The sequence below is a fragment of the Aythya fuligula genome, chromosome 3 (assembly GCF_009819795.1).
Source record: "Aythya fuligula isolate bAytFul2 chromosome 3, bAytFul2.pri, whole genome shotgun sequence".
Classification (NCBI taxonomy): Eukaryota; Metazoa; Chordata; class Aves; order Anseriformes; family Anatidae; genus Aythya; species Aythya fuligula.
The window spans coordinates 41,191,403-41,207,801 of NC_045561.1; the positions used below are offsets into that span (position 1 = coordinate 41,191,403).

The window sequence follows — 16,399 nt, forward strand, 5'->3', positions numbered from 1 at the left end:
CCCATCTCACACTCTAGCCCGGGAATTCCAGTCACAGACTGAGAGCCTGTTGAGTAAGGTGACATGCACACGTGCATGCACATCCATATGGATGGCTGTAGCATATCAGAGTGCAAAGAAAGAGACATCATCAACCAAAATGGGGAGCGCTATCTGTGTTCTGCTAGTTCATCACTTTCCAAGGCTTTGGAGGTCTTCTGGGAAAGCAAAGTTTTGTTTTCTTTGGATGATGGGAAGATAAGGCTGGTGGGCATCTCTCTCAAGAACATGTTTCTAGCAAGTTTAATGCAAGGACTGTGAATAATTAATGATTCCTGGTCATTAGTGTTCAATGGAAACAGAGTATCCATGGTAACATACATGGCTATCTTACAGTTACCGTGGACTTGTTCTCTACAGGGTTATCATTTCCTTAAAACTTTGGGTGCGGGGTTTTATTCCCTTTTACAGTTTCATTCAGATAGCAAGAAATGCTATCATCTTATTTCTGAACTTAGAAAATATTTACTATTTAACATACACATGTGGAATGGCTGACAACAGCTGTCCTGCATTTTACATAATGTAAGCAATAGCATAGATCCATGATGCAGCTGAGGAGTAGAAGTAAAGAGAAGAACAGAAGAAGATCAGTTGAGTAAGGATGAAACGATGAGAGAGCAGGAAATTAGAAGGTCTATGAGCTTTGTGGAGACTAGTTTCAGTTGTTCTTTATAGTAAAAAAAAAAAAAAAAAAGAAGTCACAATGCAAAACACCTTCACCATTTCTTCCTTGAATTAGCATTTTTGAATTATGCTAATGCTCAAGCAATCTATAAAGTCTTTGAGTTTAGAGGACTATTCTGTTTCAAAGAGAAAAAAAAAAAGGAAAAAGAAAAGGGTGTGTGTGTGAATAAAAAAAAAAAAACAACACACATACAGAAACCATGCAACCACAAAAAAAAACACCAAGAATTCTACTTACTACAAGGGTTCTGCTGTGTTCAGAGCACTCTGTCTCTGGAGTAGGACACGTGATTTATTTTAACATACCTTTCAAAGATAAAGGTTTGCTTCATGCATTTTTTTTTTTTTTAAGGGAAGGAAGAAGCAAAAAGAATAAATCATGTAGGACAGAAAGCTACTATCGCCACTTATTTTTAAAAATACACTTTCCTTCCTACCTCTACAAGTGGTAAAAGGCTTGTAAGTTCTAAGCCACCTTTATCTTCCTTTTTAGTGGATTGTTTGGGGATTAGGCAATTCTGTGGTTGAAGTGGAACACCACCCCCGAACACTGTATCTGTTTTAACTCACCACTTTCATCCTTAACCCTGTAAGACCATTTGAGTTGTTCTAGAAATGACTACGTGAGTATCTGCATCCAAGTCAAAACTCTATGTGAAAGCACTACATGTCACCTCAACCAAATGAGGTAGAGTAGGCAGTCAAATTCATGTCTGGGTTGACAGATAACACCAGTTTCCGAGACTAAAATCTATCATTCCTGTTTTCCTACTGAGAAGAATCATAGTCCAATTATTGACTATATATTTTTTTTCATCTTTTTAATTTAAAGCTCTACCAGGCATCATTAGAGGGGGAGGAAAATGACAAAATGGAGCGGGGTGCATCACTGATGCTGGAGAAATGACACCTTTGTGCATTCTCAGCTTTTGTAAAACATTGCGTAGCCTTGTTCTGGAAAATCCTGCTCCCTAGGCAGCAAATATTGGTGCTTGTCCTGTCTGCCTTCCTAGCTCCCTGACAGCTGAGTTTTCAGGAGATGAGGGAGAGGTGCTTTGGAAGTGGAGCCCAGGCTAGCCAAACACAAAGGCTGCTCATAGTATAGAGAAAATTGGGAAGTAAAGAGCTCCTGAGCCATTACTATGGGAATCAGCCGTGTAGGGTTTTACAGTAGAAAGAGCGTGGAATGGTTTCTCAAAATGATACATTTCAACACCAGATGTATGGATAGGCTCTTTATAACGTTTTGCTTTTGTAAGAAGTTGCAGGGCAAAAGGGCAGTCACGCACTATGTGGTTATGCTGTCCTGGAAGTGCAGTGGATATTGGGATAGGCTCTGATCCAGCCACTTGCAGACCATTTTGGCTTCAACTACTTTTCTGCAGTGTCTTGAAGAATATGAATTTCTGACCTGAGACTGAGCATAGGAAAAGCTAAACCAAAATGTATTTGGCTCAGTACATGGGAACAACCAAAGAATAGAATTGGATGGCAAAGTTTAACTTGATCGGATAGAAGTTGTGTAGAAGCACGGAACAAGCCTAGTGAGTGAAATGGCTATGGATCTGATTCACCAAGTTTCTGTGTCCTTCACAGCCAAAATTTCTGTCCTTTTGCAGCCAGTACTCACAAGTATTTAAGATTAATTTGTAGCTGAGGATGCCACAGATGAGGCTGGTCATAAGTATTCATTAAGCTTCCTATGCCTCTTTTTATTATCTCTAGCAAATTTTAGCTGCCTAAGTCACCCAGAGGTAATTTCTCATCTTGATTATGCTCAGAGTATGCTAGTGAGTGTGTAAATCGTCTCTTTCCCCCCTGCTCAGGGACAGTGGCTAAACATGCAGGGCCTAGATGGACCATATAAAGCAGCAGAAAGATTTAGGAGTGAGTTGCCAGGACTATACCCCAGCTGGGTGGAATGGGCATTTGTTGCAAGCAGTTTGGCCACAGGTCAAGTAAATCACAGAATCAATTCAGAGTTTAGACAAATACAGTGGAAATGATTTCACTCACATCTCATTTTAATGAAAAGTTGCCTCTAGAGTTTCATTAAAGAGAAAAGAAAACATGCTTTTCATGTGCTTTCTTAGCTAATTGCTGATAATAGAGGAATTACAGTAGCATAATCACAAAGCGTGTCTGTAATATTGCTGTCTTTTTCACAATGATAAACTTTGAAAAGATAAAGGATTGTCAAACCTTGGTAGATGGCATATAGACTTAGGTGATGTGCATTTAACATTACATGCACAGCATGGCCTACTTAAAAAATAAATAAAAAAAAAAATAGTACTGCATTCCTAACTTGCAAATGCTCTGCTTTCTGTCCCCCTGTTCAGGAACCCTGGGATGCACAGCACATTCCAGCACTGTTTTCTGCTTTCTGTGGTCTGCTAGTTGCACTTTCTTATCACCTCAGCAGACAAAGCAGTGACCCATCTGTACTGATGTAAGTTGCCTGCAGTTGTTATTTATTGATTTACCTTTACAGCACAAAAAATGTGGTTTGCTCGGAGTCATATCTGTGTTTCAGAACTGTGGGGATTGTCTCCCAAAATTACTGTGGTGAGGTAGAAATTCCTCAGCATGTCTGCTTGCATGGTTCGTGTCAGTCCTGTTAAGTAAATGAAGTGCTGCAGTCAGATCAGCAGTAAGGCTGGTGCTCTTTACATAGCTCTTCCAAATTGTTTAAGGCAGATTTTATCCTCTGGGAAATTGAATGGTTGCCATATTGGAGGACAGTGATTTAGTTGAGTGGACTTGCAGACTTCTGGAATTGCAGAACATTCATTGGGTGGCACCTTGGCAAGGAGAAAGGTCTTCTGATTTGTGGGGAAGACGGCTTAGGGTGAGCATCAGTAGACAGTGCCTCTTCAAGATCGACCCTTTTCTGCTCCGATGTACTCCACTAAAGGTAGCAGAAGAGAGTTTGTGTGTATTGAGAGTGGATGCTGGGAACAAGGGAGATCCAAAGAAGTCCCAACGTCGTGATCTGACAGTTGATGTGATGTGAGAGAGGCTTCTAGATCTGTAACTTCTTTCGTGTGTGGGAGTTGTGCTATGTGACTGTCATGGGGGCTGTGGTTGTGCACAGACAGCTGGGCATCTACATGTATGGCTGTGGGCTTAAGCAAGCAAGCAGATTTCATGCTGCCATTATCACCATGTCATCTAGGATTCTGCTTCACAGGCAGCTCGGTCTTATCCTGGCATAGTGCAGAGAGCGTATGAGGAAATCCAGAGGCTCCCTTCTCTCAGTTCTGTGAGGTGTGCTGTATATGTCATGAGGTGAGGCTCATGTATATGTAGTCTTGAAGTATATGAAGATTGCAGTAGGCATGTGGTAAGTCAGGCTGGTTGGCCACACAACTTTGTAATGCAGGAGAGAGGGCAGAAGTGAGATACTAACAGAAATGGGCTACCCGGTAAATCTCACTGAAGAGCTGAGAAATTCTTTCCTCAACATTGAGAAGATTGAGGGAATGTGAAATTTAGATATTACTAGGTCATAGTGTGACAAAGTAAAAAGAGCTGCTTGTATCTACTGTCTTTATCTGAAGCCTACCGTGTCTTGCACTGGCATCAATAAGACCTGGATCAAGTTCTGTGTAGGTAGCGTGTAGTTCATAGGCCATTACAGGATGGAAATCAGGTACGGAAGTATGAAAGTAAAGCTGTGTGCTGTATTGGGGAAGTTTTTTTTAGCTTTGGAGTAGGATACACGCAGGTAAATTGCAAATCAGCATGTGAGTGTGAGCTCTTTCAATTTTGGAGTAATTTAAATGTATATTTTCTCCTCCACTCTCCAGGAAAGACACACCAGTTCATTAACTTCCTTAATAAAGTAAAAACTTGTATTTCCTTAAACTTTTAAATCCAGCTCCTGATTCCGTAATATTCTTAATCAAATCCTCAGCAGCTGAAAAGGTTGTTAAATATCTTGTTTAGGTTTATGTGTACAGCAACATCAAATGTTCTTTACGCAATCGTGATGAAAATGCATAATCCTTAGGGAAAAAAAAAAAAAAGAGGTTTAAGATATTTTTTTAAACAGCTCTTAAACTTAATTAAAGGAAGTTAAGGGGATTGGAAACAGTGTTTAAAGGATGGCCTGTGGCATAAACTTCAAGATAGAGAAGGTAGCACATAAATCTTGAACTGGGGATTAATATGCAATTTATACAGAAATGGCCTCTCTGGCCTTTCTAATGTGGGTCTAGAGAGCTCTCATATTGGTTTCAGCTTAGCTGAATTATTAATAAAGGGCATGAATACCACAGTACCCTCTTAGCTCATTCCTCTGAATGACACAGGCACATTGATTGGACTGCTCTGGTTGCTGAGACTCCTTGACATTTTGATGAGGAAGCTGTACCCTGATCAAAGGTAGAGCTGGTTTGTATCAATCTCCAGCTATACAAAGATAAGATAGCTACTGCATACATGAGGAAGGAAAACTGAGGCTGTTCTACCTCCTCTGCTCCTTCCCCTGCTCCCCCCACTGCAAACATTAATGTCTGTTAGACATGTTAAGAAGTATCCTAACTAGTTTGTGGTTTTTTTTTTTTTTTTTTAAACAGGTCCCTTATTCAATGCAAATATGTGCCTCACTTTCTACGTCAACAGTTTGAAGATTCATCAGCAGATCCACTCCCAGAAAAGATGAGAGAATCAGTGGTAAGACCTTTTCTTTCATTACTTTCTGCGTGAAGTGCTTTCCCATCCATTTTCCACATTGAGAAATCTTCTAAATATTCTTAATTAGCAATTTAAATATTTAAACTAATAAAAACAGAAAATGGAAGGATATCTGTCCTGTTCCTTTAAATCCACAGATTGAAACTGTGGGAAGTACTTCCAGACCTCTCCAGAGAGTCCTGAAGGGAGAACTGGTACCCCGGAGAGGTTGATCTCATAGAGTTCATGTGGGAAGATCATCAAGCTTCTCAAAGTGTTAAGGGGCATTAGGGATTTCCTAGAGTCATGAACTGTCATGTTCTTAGCTTTCAGACAGTGATTCTTCCTGATCACATCCTAATGCCTGCTTAGGAGCATTTACAGCAAAGGCAATTATTCCTAAAGTCCTGAATGCTTTCAGAACCAGGGAGTGCTCAGAGTGTCTGGGAGACAGACCGCCTTTTTTGACCTTAAGACACAGCCTGAGAGTCAAAAGTGCCAAGGGATACAGGTCACTAGTACGGTGCCTGGCCTGGCCTCCAGGTGTCCATTCATGTGGATGCATCTCTCTTGTATATCTTGTATCATGTTTGATGGACATTTTATAAGGTGTTATGTAGCCTAAATTAAGCATATGAGTTTAATCCATTATATCAGTATTTTCTGCTTTTCATTGCTTAGCTGCTGCTTAGATTATTTCCTACCAAGTACAATGTTAAATGGCTTACTGTAATAAGGCCCACATAGGATTAAGTGATACATGTATGTTTGGTCCTTGGCTTTATTGAGCTTCAGCTTCTTGCAAACTGAGCCACATTGCAATGTGAATGTAGTAACAGGAATAAAAAAAAAGAAAAAACTTTTTCTTTTTTGCTATATTTGGTGTGTAGACTTTTGCCACGAGTCATTGTCAGTCCATTCTTGTACACAGACACTGTATTGCAGATGCAATGGAAAGCTTCTCTTTCCCTGGTATTTATATCCCACTTGTATCTTTTGCTGACAGCACCCATTTTGGAGCAGTACAGAGTCTGATCTCATCTGTTCTGTAGAGGGACTCTTGCCAAGGGACTGAAGCAGTTAATACAGCTGTCCACTTAATTGGTTTCATTTTGCAGTGCAGAGGGAAACCTTGAGCAATGCTTCAATACATTGAGGAACACAGCTACACAACAAAAGAACGAACAAATTCACGTCTAAGATCCTGATTGTATTTTCAAAATAGAGTTATGCTGCCGACTCCAGACCTGTTTTTGTGCCTAATGTGGATAGGGGTCTGATGTCTTATATTCACACAGTTACCATGTGGGTCAACTGCACTGGGGCTCTTCAGCCACTGGAGCTGAAGATGGCGACTCCTCAGTCTGCCAGGAGACTCTGCCTCCAGCTGCCAGGAGACTCCTCCTGTATCTCAAAGTGCAGTAGTAATATAGCAAGTAGTGAAGAATTGAACTAGCAAAAAATGCATCTACCTCAAGTTTGAGGGACACAGTCAAGCCATGGTCTCTACTGCCTGGCCTAAGCAATAACAATCATGTGCTTGTCAGGAGGCAACTGACTTTAAAAGCAAATTTAAATTTAACTTAAAATAAAAATAAAAAATCTGAGTGCTCCTCTGCAAGTAGAATAATCCCTGCCAGTGCTGTAAAAATGTGCTAGTGATGTTTAAATGCCACACAAAACAGCCAGCCCTGCTCAGGTCTGTATGTACATGTATGGTGTGCATAACAAGCCATTTAAATGAGGCCCTTTAAAATCAGAAATTCTGAGGCATACAAAACCAATTCGCATTGTTAAGCAGCTGAAAGCAAACAAGGTTAATACCAAAAATTAATCTGTTGTATTCTGTAGTGGCTTCATATTAATGTTAGCAGTAATAAATACAACATCTCTAATGTTTAGTTACATGACCTTTACTATTTCCCTTTGCTTGAATAGCTGTGGAAGAATTGCCAGCTTTGGAAGCCTGAATTATAAAGCAGCTGTGATGGATAATTGACCATTCAACTTTGAGAATGGAGCTTCCTACCATTATAATTAATTTCTATAGGCATCCACATGGCTGATTGCTAGATTAACCAGTGGCCTGAGGGTGTTAATGTGTTACATTCAAACCCAGGTTCCTTCCTGGCCTTTAATACAAACATTTAGATAATCAGTGAAAGGCTTTGTACAAAGCTCCAAAAGTGTAATCAAAAATAATAATAAAAAATCCTGTTATAATATGTAAAATCTCTGAGGCATTAAATGCGGTGTTGTTAAGTCAGTATTTCTTTGTTGCCTTGAGTGTAAAATGGAGGGAAAAAGAAAAAGAACACCTGCTTTCACCCCAAACCATAACACATGTGGTAACACAGTGGTAATGACTCTCACTGAAGAGATTTTAGCTGTGATCAGAGCCTAACTTTCCTATATTGGATCAAATACAACAAAGGATTTAAGCGCCGCATTGTAGGGTGATTCAAGATTCAATTCATAAGTGCCTGTGGTTGGGAATGGAATCCAAAGTCCTGCTTTAGACAGTTGGATTTAAATACAGGATGGAGGACAGAGTTGTGTAGAGGGAGGCATGTGCTTTGCAACAGCTAGCAAGGTCAGGGGATGCCAAGTGCAGGAGAGGGTCCTGTGTCCCATCCATGAAGACTGCAGGAAGATGCTTTGACTCATTTTGAGTTTCACAACTTTCAGTCCTCTCCTGAAAATGCTTTTTTTTTTTTTTTTTTTTTTTTTTTTTTCTTCTGGTGAGCTGAACAAGGCTCATTCTTACAAGACAGTCTGAACAGTTGGTGCTATAGTCAGCTCATCAAGCAGCTCACAGTGAAGTGAGCTGTTCAAATTCACATGGAACAACCATTGTGCAACCTACAGAAAAAGCAGTCTAGAAACAAGAGCCAAAACTTCTCTGCTCCCTGATCTGCCTCCCTTTGTGTGGCTGACAGCTCTACTGGTCGAGTCACACTCCTTGCATTTCCCACAGAGCCTTTAGGTAGTGACTTGCCTTCAGCAAGAAGGGTGGAAGCCACAGACCCACCCACAGCAACCTGTAGGTGGATGCCCAGGGCCTTTTCCTGGAAAGTGGCTCTGAATCCCCTTTAGGCAGAGAGACAACTGCCTAGGGTCAGCAGTTTGGTGCAGGCTCTGGCCATCATGCATTGATATAAGACAAAGTTACTCCTGCCCAGTTTGTTTTAGAACAGGGGAAAAAAAAAAGTTTCAATGTGTCTGCCACATCAAGCTCCTGCCTCCTGTGTGGACCATGATGCAAGTCAGCAGCTGAGCAGTATGTTTACATTTTGAAGCAGTTCTGTGCACGTGCAAAGGGCGTGTGCCTGGCATAAATGAAACCTTAGGCACTGCAGATATCACCGAAGTTGGAATGCAACTATCTAATTTGGATTCAAATACCTGGATAGTAAGTCTTGCTTTAAAACCACAGACCTTTTCCTGTATGTGTTGCAATGTGTCAAAAGCAGTGTGATTGAACCTTAAAAAGAGCACTTGTAAAGTCAAAGATGGGAAAGTTGAGAAATACCATGCAAATACCATGCAGTACAGTCTGTGTAATACAGTTTGCTCTCTTTGGTGAGCTGGCCTGAGCGTGGAATGGAAAGCTTGGATGCCTTTTCCCCCTGCCCCCAATATCTATTATTGTCAGTACTTCTGATTTTATAGCCAAGTTCTTAATGTTTGATATAGTTCTTGAAACGGCAGCTTCTGCAGTCACATGGTTATGAAAACAACTCAGCTGTCATTTTAATAGTAATCCTTTTTGCTTGTGGAGGAGAGCTTGAAAATATGATTGGCATGTGTTTGTTCTTATAAGCTTGTTTTAGATTATTGAGTAGTTGGGTTCAGCTGCACAGAAAAATGATACTTGATGAAGACTTTTCATAATACATCTCCACAAAAGGGCTGGAGTACGGTGCTGCATAAACCTGGCACTGCTCAACTTTCTCAGATACTGAATTTTATAACCTCAGTACTGCTGCTTTTTATTGGCTTTGTGTGAAGTAGCTTTAAAATTTTGCAAATGTTACAAAATTCTGTCAGTTATATGAGTTGGCGATAATTCCCTTATTGGGGTTTTGACCACAGTTTTTCAGTACTGCTACACATACTAAATCCCCAATATTTGCTAGTGAGAGAAGGTCTAAAACTGACTGTAGAGAGCCTGTGGGGATGTGTAGGGGTCAAAGGTTTGTTCATTGAAGATGACCTTCTCTGAAAGGTCCCTAATGTGGTTTTCATGGTGCATATGGTGGCCAACAAGCAAGGGACAAGGCCAGCAGTGCTGGGTTCTGGAAAGATGGTTCAGGAGGAGTCCAGCCTAACTCTCTTCCTGTTTCTTCCCATCTGTAGTCCTTCCTGAGCACCATACTGCCTGAAGAGGGCACAGCCTGAGGAGTGGAGTGAGCGCTGCTCATTTGCAAGGATGGCTTTCTGAGCAAACTGAGAAAAGACCCAGGGCAGGTTTTATTGCTTGAGAATTCAGCTAAACTGGATTGGAGTTTCATGGGACAAAGCAAAAGTACCTTTTGAGCCTGAAGGCTTTTTAGTCCTGCTGAATTTCAAAGGCCTACTGCAGCAAGTGGAAGTGCTGATGCTGGTGACCTTTTACCAAGCATTTCTCAAAACAGACAGTGATAGGCAGCCTAAATATAGTGGTTGCTGCCAGCTTCCCCTGTAATTCACAACCCTTCTGTTCGCTGCTTCTACTTTCTTTGTTTATCTCCCTTATTCTTAGGTTTGCTATCGCAGCATTATTTTATGTTTCCTTTTCTTGTCTCTGATGAGATGAATGAAGGCTACCTAGATTGCAGCACCAGGAAATTGGATGTGTTTCAAATTCTAAAAAAGTGTTGTATTCCACGTGTTGTTTCTAGATGCCTTTGAATTAAAATATAAGTTAGTATTTAAACCAAGAGCTACAAATAGTTACTCATATGATAACTTAGTGCAAGTATTGAGTGCTGAACTTAACCATCCCTCTTATAAATCTAGGACAAGATTTTCATTTACTGGGAAAGACGTTTGAGTGACCTCTGAAGTACAATTCAGGAGATCACAGAGCTCAAAAGCTATCTTGTTTATTTGTTTACCGAGAATGACATTTTAATCACAAGAAAAATGGGTGGCTGGAAAGACCGTGATATTTTCTAATCTTTCAAAACAAAATTACTCCTACTGTAGTTATAGATCTTTATATAAATGCAGACTTGTCCTTGCGTTATCATTCGGTGATACCAGAAAACGCCTTGTCTGAAATCTGTAAGGTCTTGCTGTAATTTGGCTTCTGATACAGAAAATCAGAGAATGGGACATGTGACTTTAGAACATCAGAAACAGAAGTTAATATATTTATTGCAACATTATAGAACAGCATGAGTCATTTCAGTAATGCAAGAAAAAGTAAAACTGAAGCAATCGTATTGCTTGCAAATAGGTCAAGGAACCAGAATTTTGATTTCCCAAACCAAAAGACTGTAATGCGAAAGAACTATATTCCTTAAACAGGATCAGACTCAGTATGAAAATGTATTACTTTTATTTCTGCAGTGTTAAAACCAGATTTTAAAATGTATCTTAAACGTAGGCACGATGAATTTAAACATAGTTACTTTGACAAACGTAGCATACCAAGAAATAATTTCACAAAGCAGAGTGGAGAAAAAACTTTATCAGGAAGTGAAGATTAGCCTCAACACAATGCAGACTGCGAGTACTTGGGAAGCAAGTCACTTACTTTGCCTAGTTGAAATAGTATTGGCTTGCTAATTTTGTATAAAATAATTTTCACAGAAAGAAATTTTGAAATCGGATCTCATTGTCTGCACAGCGGCTGCTGTTCTGTCATTTGCTGTCAGTGCCAGCACTGTGTTTCTATCATTAAGGGTATGTATCTGTCCTTTATTTTTTTTCTAAGGTATTATCTCTTTTATGCAAAACCACAGGATACTTTAGCTGGAAGAAATAGAGATTGTGGAAAGAGAAATTAGGGAAAGTGTATTTACTGACCATGATAACTTAATGCTTTTTGATTTGCAGTGCAATTAGATTGTGGATATCTGTATTAGGCAAAGTATTACTTATCTGGTGTTTCTTCCTTTAATCCTTTGCATATCTGCACCTCTTTTAGGATATGCAACAGGGGAGACAGAAAGGACAAACCTAATCATTTACCTTTTCTCCTCCATTTAGGGGGAAAAGAAAACAACAATTCAACAATTGTTCATGCAAAATACATATTTCAAAACACATCCACCTGTGTAGTCAGTTTGAACATGAGTTTTTAAGTGCGCAGAAATACCATTTTAGGAAATGTTGTTACATATCTGCAAATTATAACTGTTTTTCTTTCTTTCTCACTTGGCCCAGCCATTTCTCAGCATTGTCCTGTTCGCTTTAGCGTGGACTGTGGGATTCGTAACACATTACATACTTCCTCAGCTTCGCAAGCATCACCCCTGGCTGTGGATCTCCCACCCCATACTTAAAAGCAAAGAGCACCGGCAACGGGAAGTGAGAGGTTTGTAATGAAATCTTATCTAAACAATGGATGCAGTGGCTTGCAGCTTGTCTTGATTTAAAAACAAAAATCCAGAAGGAACAGGGCTGAGGGGATAATTTATGTTTTATATTTGATAAGATGTCCCATGAGCCTTTTCTTTTCAAGGCTAAACAGTCCCAGCTCTCTCAGCCTCTCCTTGTATGCCAAACACAACAGTCCTTTAAACATCTTGCTGGCTCTAAGTGGCCTTTCATGAGCCATCATTTGATCTGCTTTTTTTTTTTTTGCTTTTACATTACAATACTGTTACTTGTGTTGCTTGATACACTGGCATTACAAATAATTTAAAAGTTTGAATTGAAAGATTATGAATGAAATTGAGGTAGAATTATTTCTACTTTTTGACTTACAATTATGCATCATTTGGACAGCATGGATAATGCAAGTTAGTTTTAATTTCCATGGTAACACTTTTAGAGGAACTTAAAAATTGAAGGAAACTGAAAATTTCTTGATGACTTGTTCTTGTTTGTCTGCTGGCTTCAGCAGTGGTGCCCTGACACCAGTGTATGTAAATATTTTAGTATACTGGGGTCTGATCTCCTGTTCTGATTTAGTTATTTCCAGGAGCAGACAGTATACTTTGAGAAGGACAGTTATTTTCCCCCAGCTCTCATCTTGTATTTGCTACCAGCCAAAAGCTTGCTTGTCATTTTTTGATGGATCCTGTACCTTAATCATTCTCAATATATGTTCCTGAGGTGTTTGAAGACAATGTTGTCAGAACACAGTCTGCTGAGGGACTTTAATCTGTTCAGCTAGGCAACAAAAGAGTTCAGATCACTCTCTGCAAAAATACGCGTTAAGGATTTAAATTTTCTTTTAAAAATTGTGTCTTTCAAAATGATTACTTTCCAAACAAGGCTTGGGTATGAAAAGGTACCCCAGAGACTCGATTGAAGGTTGCCTTTTAACTTTTACTGCAATACAGCAAGGAAAGCGTAGTAGAAATATAGATGTTTTTAAGGTTCATGTCCAATTGAAAACATTGTTCGGGGCTTTCTCTCCTTGATAATCATGAAGTCTGATGTGTACCCAAGTTTCGTTGTTGCATTAACTTAATCATAAGACATTACTGTAGGTCTTCTTTGCTTTGTCCCCTATTAAGTCTGTCTTCATTTGTCAGAAAACGTTATTTTCCTAAATGCAATGACTCAGCTTTTGAAAAGGTTGAGGTCTACATAGAGAGATGCCAGATTGATCTCCACAGATGGGTTTCCTTCTACTTTGAGATCAGATGCATTTCACGTGGTACCTGCTACAGGCAGCAGGCTTTTCTGCTTCCTTTGCAGTCCTCATTTTATATAATTTATATTTCCTCACTTTGGGGTTTAAATATTATTGGAATGCTATGGTCTTCTGTGTAGAAAGCAAGAGTTTAATTTATTTATTTTTTTTGTCTATTTATTTATTTATTCCCTGGTCCCTCGAGCTGCTGAAAAGGATTTTTTACCATGTTCTGAGATGAGAGGCTGAGGAGAAAAAGTTGTGTAATCCCTTTGGTAGATATGTCTGACAGGCTGTCTTCTTTTTTTTACCCTGTAAGAAAAATGTAGAAGCAGAACTTAAAGGTTACCTTTGTGTATAGCAGAAGGAGGTTGGAAAAGAACTGTATTCTATATTTTCAGGCGTGAACAGTAACAGGACAAATACACAAAGCAAGGGTTCTGTTAGCACTATTAACAGCATATAATTTAATTTTCAGCTTCCTAATTTTTGACAAGTGCAGTTCTTATGGTAAGGATGAATGATTGCTAGCAATTAGATGAGCAGCTGGTAATGACAATTCCACAAGTTTATTCTTGGGTTTGTTTTACAGACTTCAGACGAGTTATTTGGACTTTCAGGCCCTCCACAATATAGCAATTTTCAGAACAGTTCTCATGATGCACCTATGAGATAACTGATATATTTCTTGTTATTATTTTGTATGAGTGCAAGAAGAAAGGCTGAGCTTAAGATGTGTGAGCTTATGGTACAACAGATGTGTAGAAAGTAACGACAGACTGTGTGAGAAGGCCTGAAGCAAAAGATTCTTAGATTGTTTCCTCCTCCTTCCCCATTTCTGCTCTTATACCCCACAGACTCATCTAAGCCATTTTCAAACCATCCACTTCTTTCCCTGGGTGCCCCCTCAATATTTGCTATTCTTTTCTCTGTGCGTTGTCCATACATGCCTTGCCATGTCTTTCTGCTCCTGTGGCTACCTTTCCTTTTGGTCTATTTGATATGCACATCTCTTTATTCAAGCTCAAGTTCTTACACAGAAATTGGCTTTGGCCAGCCAGATGAAGTTTTGTAGAGCATAGGAGCTCTGAAAGCAATTTGTAGATCAGGAGAAGGAGAGAGCATAGAGAATAAAAGCTAGGTTCCAAAATAGGCATCTGACTGTGTGTGTATAATCTTAGGAGGTAGCCTGTCAGCATGTTGTCGTTCTTTGTCATTGAGAAGGTGGTGTGTGGCTGTGTGTGTGTGTATACATAATTATTTTCATTTCTGCAGGAAAAAGTGTTGGAGATTCAGTAGCTGGCATTGTTATTTCTGAGTCAATACCAGGTTCTGCCTTTTTGTGTTTGCTCTGTTTCTCCAATAACCTTGTGTAGATGAGTTCAGTTAAGAAGAAAGATGCTACTGTTTTCAGTACACAAGTGGTTCTGCACTCAGTTCACCTAAGTTCTCGTAGCACTTTAGTTGTACAGAACATTCTGTTCTTATTTAATATTCCCATTAAACCTGTGATCTTGTTAGAAAAGTCTACTGCAGAAAAAGATATTCTTTACTGGTGGGTGATGTGATCCTGGCAGATAGTTATTACAACAGCTGTTCTTAAAGTGTCTTGAGAAACATCTGTGACAATGTCTTGCTCCTATTACTTCTTCAGTCTTTAGATATCAAAGCGTGTTTAGTAATGAGGTCAGTAATACTTTGCAGTCAAATAAACAATATTTTGCCAGTTGGAGAGAGAGGCGCAAAGTTCAAATGAGGTTCCTGGTCAGAGCCAGAGCTGGAGAGGGCCTCTCCAGAACCATTGCATTACTAAAGGTGCTATTTAATACAGTGACTAGTAATTGAATTAGGTAGAATCTGCCATTTAGCATGTGCCACCTCTTATAGTTTCTGAGCATTTCTCATGAATATGATTATAAAAAGCAAAACAGATACTCTCCAAACTCGGAGAGAAAAATGATTTCTCTGGGGGAAAAAAAAAAAAAAAAGAGGATTTCTTTGTGTAATGAATTAGTTGGTTTATTGTATTTATTAATATGAGCTAACTCATATTGTTACTTCTATGGTATTGCAGTGCAAAAATGCAGATAATTTGATGAAATGGTGTGTTATCTGATTTTTTTATTTCAGATGCTGCTCATTTGATGTGGTTTGAAAGACTCTATGTGTGGCTTCAGTGCTTTGAGAAATACATCTTGTATCCAGCTATAATATTGAATGCCCTCACCATTGATGCTTTCTCAATTAGTAAATACAAGAAGCTTGGTACACAGTAAGTTGATTTGCTTATAACTCATGGCATGTGATTAGTAGACTATTCAGATTTACACTAAAGACTGAGAAATGAAATTTGTTTCTTAAATAAGTCTGCTTTTCACAATTTTCCTTTGTGCTTGAACTAATAATGTATTAGTTCAGTATACAATAATCATTGGCTCTGCGGAAAAAGAAAAAAAAAAAAAAAAAGCTACCATAGCACATGCTAAGGCATGACTCTAGTGAGAGACAGAGAAATTAAAAGATTAAAGAGCTATATATAGATATATATGGAATGTCTAAATGTCAATTAAAAGCAAGACGATCTATACTAGGCTGCAGGTGTCTGATGGGTATAAACACAGTGGGGTAACTAGAATTAATCAGATGAAAATGAGAAATCGAGGCTGGATATCAGGAAACATTTCCTAACTGAGGATTGTTAAGACTATGGCGTAGCCTCCCAGAGGAATTATCGGCAGCTTCACCACTCAAGTCAGACTAAACTGAATAAAATATTCAATAGTGTAGAATGGCAGGTAGTCCTGCATTAAAAGTGGTTTTAGAAAGATATGGATATACTTTTTTTTTTTTTTTTTTTTTTTCCCAAGTCTGTCTCTGATATTAAGCAGAAGTGATCCATGGACTCACAGTATGATTCTTGCAGAGACAGCCTTTTATGGTAAATATTTTGGTTGGTGACTTACCTACTGCAGATATTCAGCAGGCTTAGTGACTGCAGTATCCCCAGTGAGCAGAATTTCTGCAGTCTTTTTATCAGAATGACAGTGATGCAGATGATAAAAACAAAGAAACAGCTTGTGTTCAGGAAGGAAAGTTCCAGTACCAGGAAAAACTGCTGGGGCAGGGAGAAGTTCCTCAGTATTAATAATAATTTAGATTTTTGACTTTAAAAATTAGATTTAGAAATTAATGTACAAA

General features: G+C 39.1%; 1 protein-coding gene across 2 annotated transcripts in view; it reads left to right on the top strand.

Annotated features, from left to right (window-relative positions):
* The window catches only part of PCNX2 (pecanex 2), a 159,307-nt gene that overhangs the window by 70,336 nt on the left and 72,572 nt on the right, over nucleotides 1–16,399 (top strand). For both annotated transcript variants that reach the window (XM_032183690.1, XM_032183691.1), the window contains exons 16-20: nucleotides 3,069–3,178; nucleotides 5,310–5,406; nucleotides 11,206–11,298; nucleotides 11,782–11,932; nucleotides 15,332–15,473. In XM_032183690.1, the coding sequence (XP_032039581.1) occupies nucleotides 3,069–3,178; nucleotides 5,310–5,406; nucleotides 11,206–11,298; nucleotides 11,782–11,932; nucleotides 15,332–15,473 (593 nt within the window). The remainder of the gene's footprint in view (nucleotides 1–3,068; nucleotides 3,179–5,309; nucleotides 5,407–11,205; nucleotides 11,299–11,781; nucleotides 11,933–15,331; nucleotides 15,474–16,399) is intronic.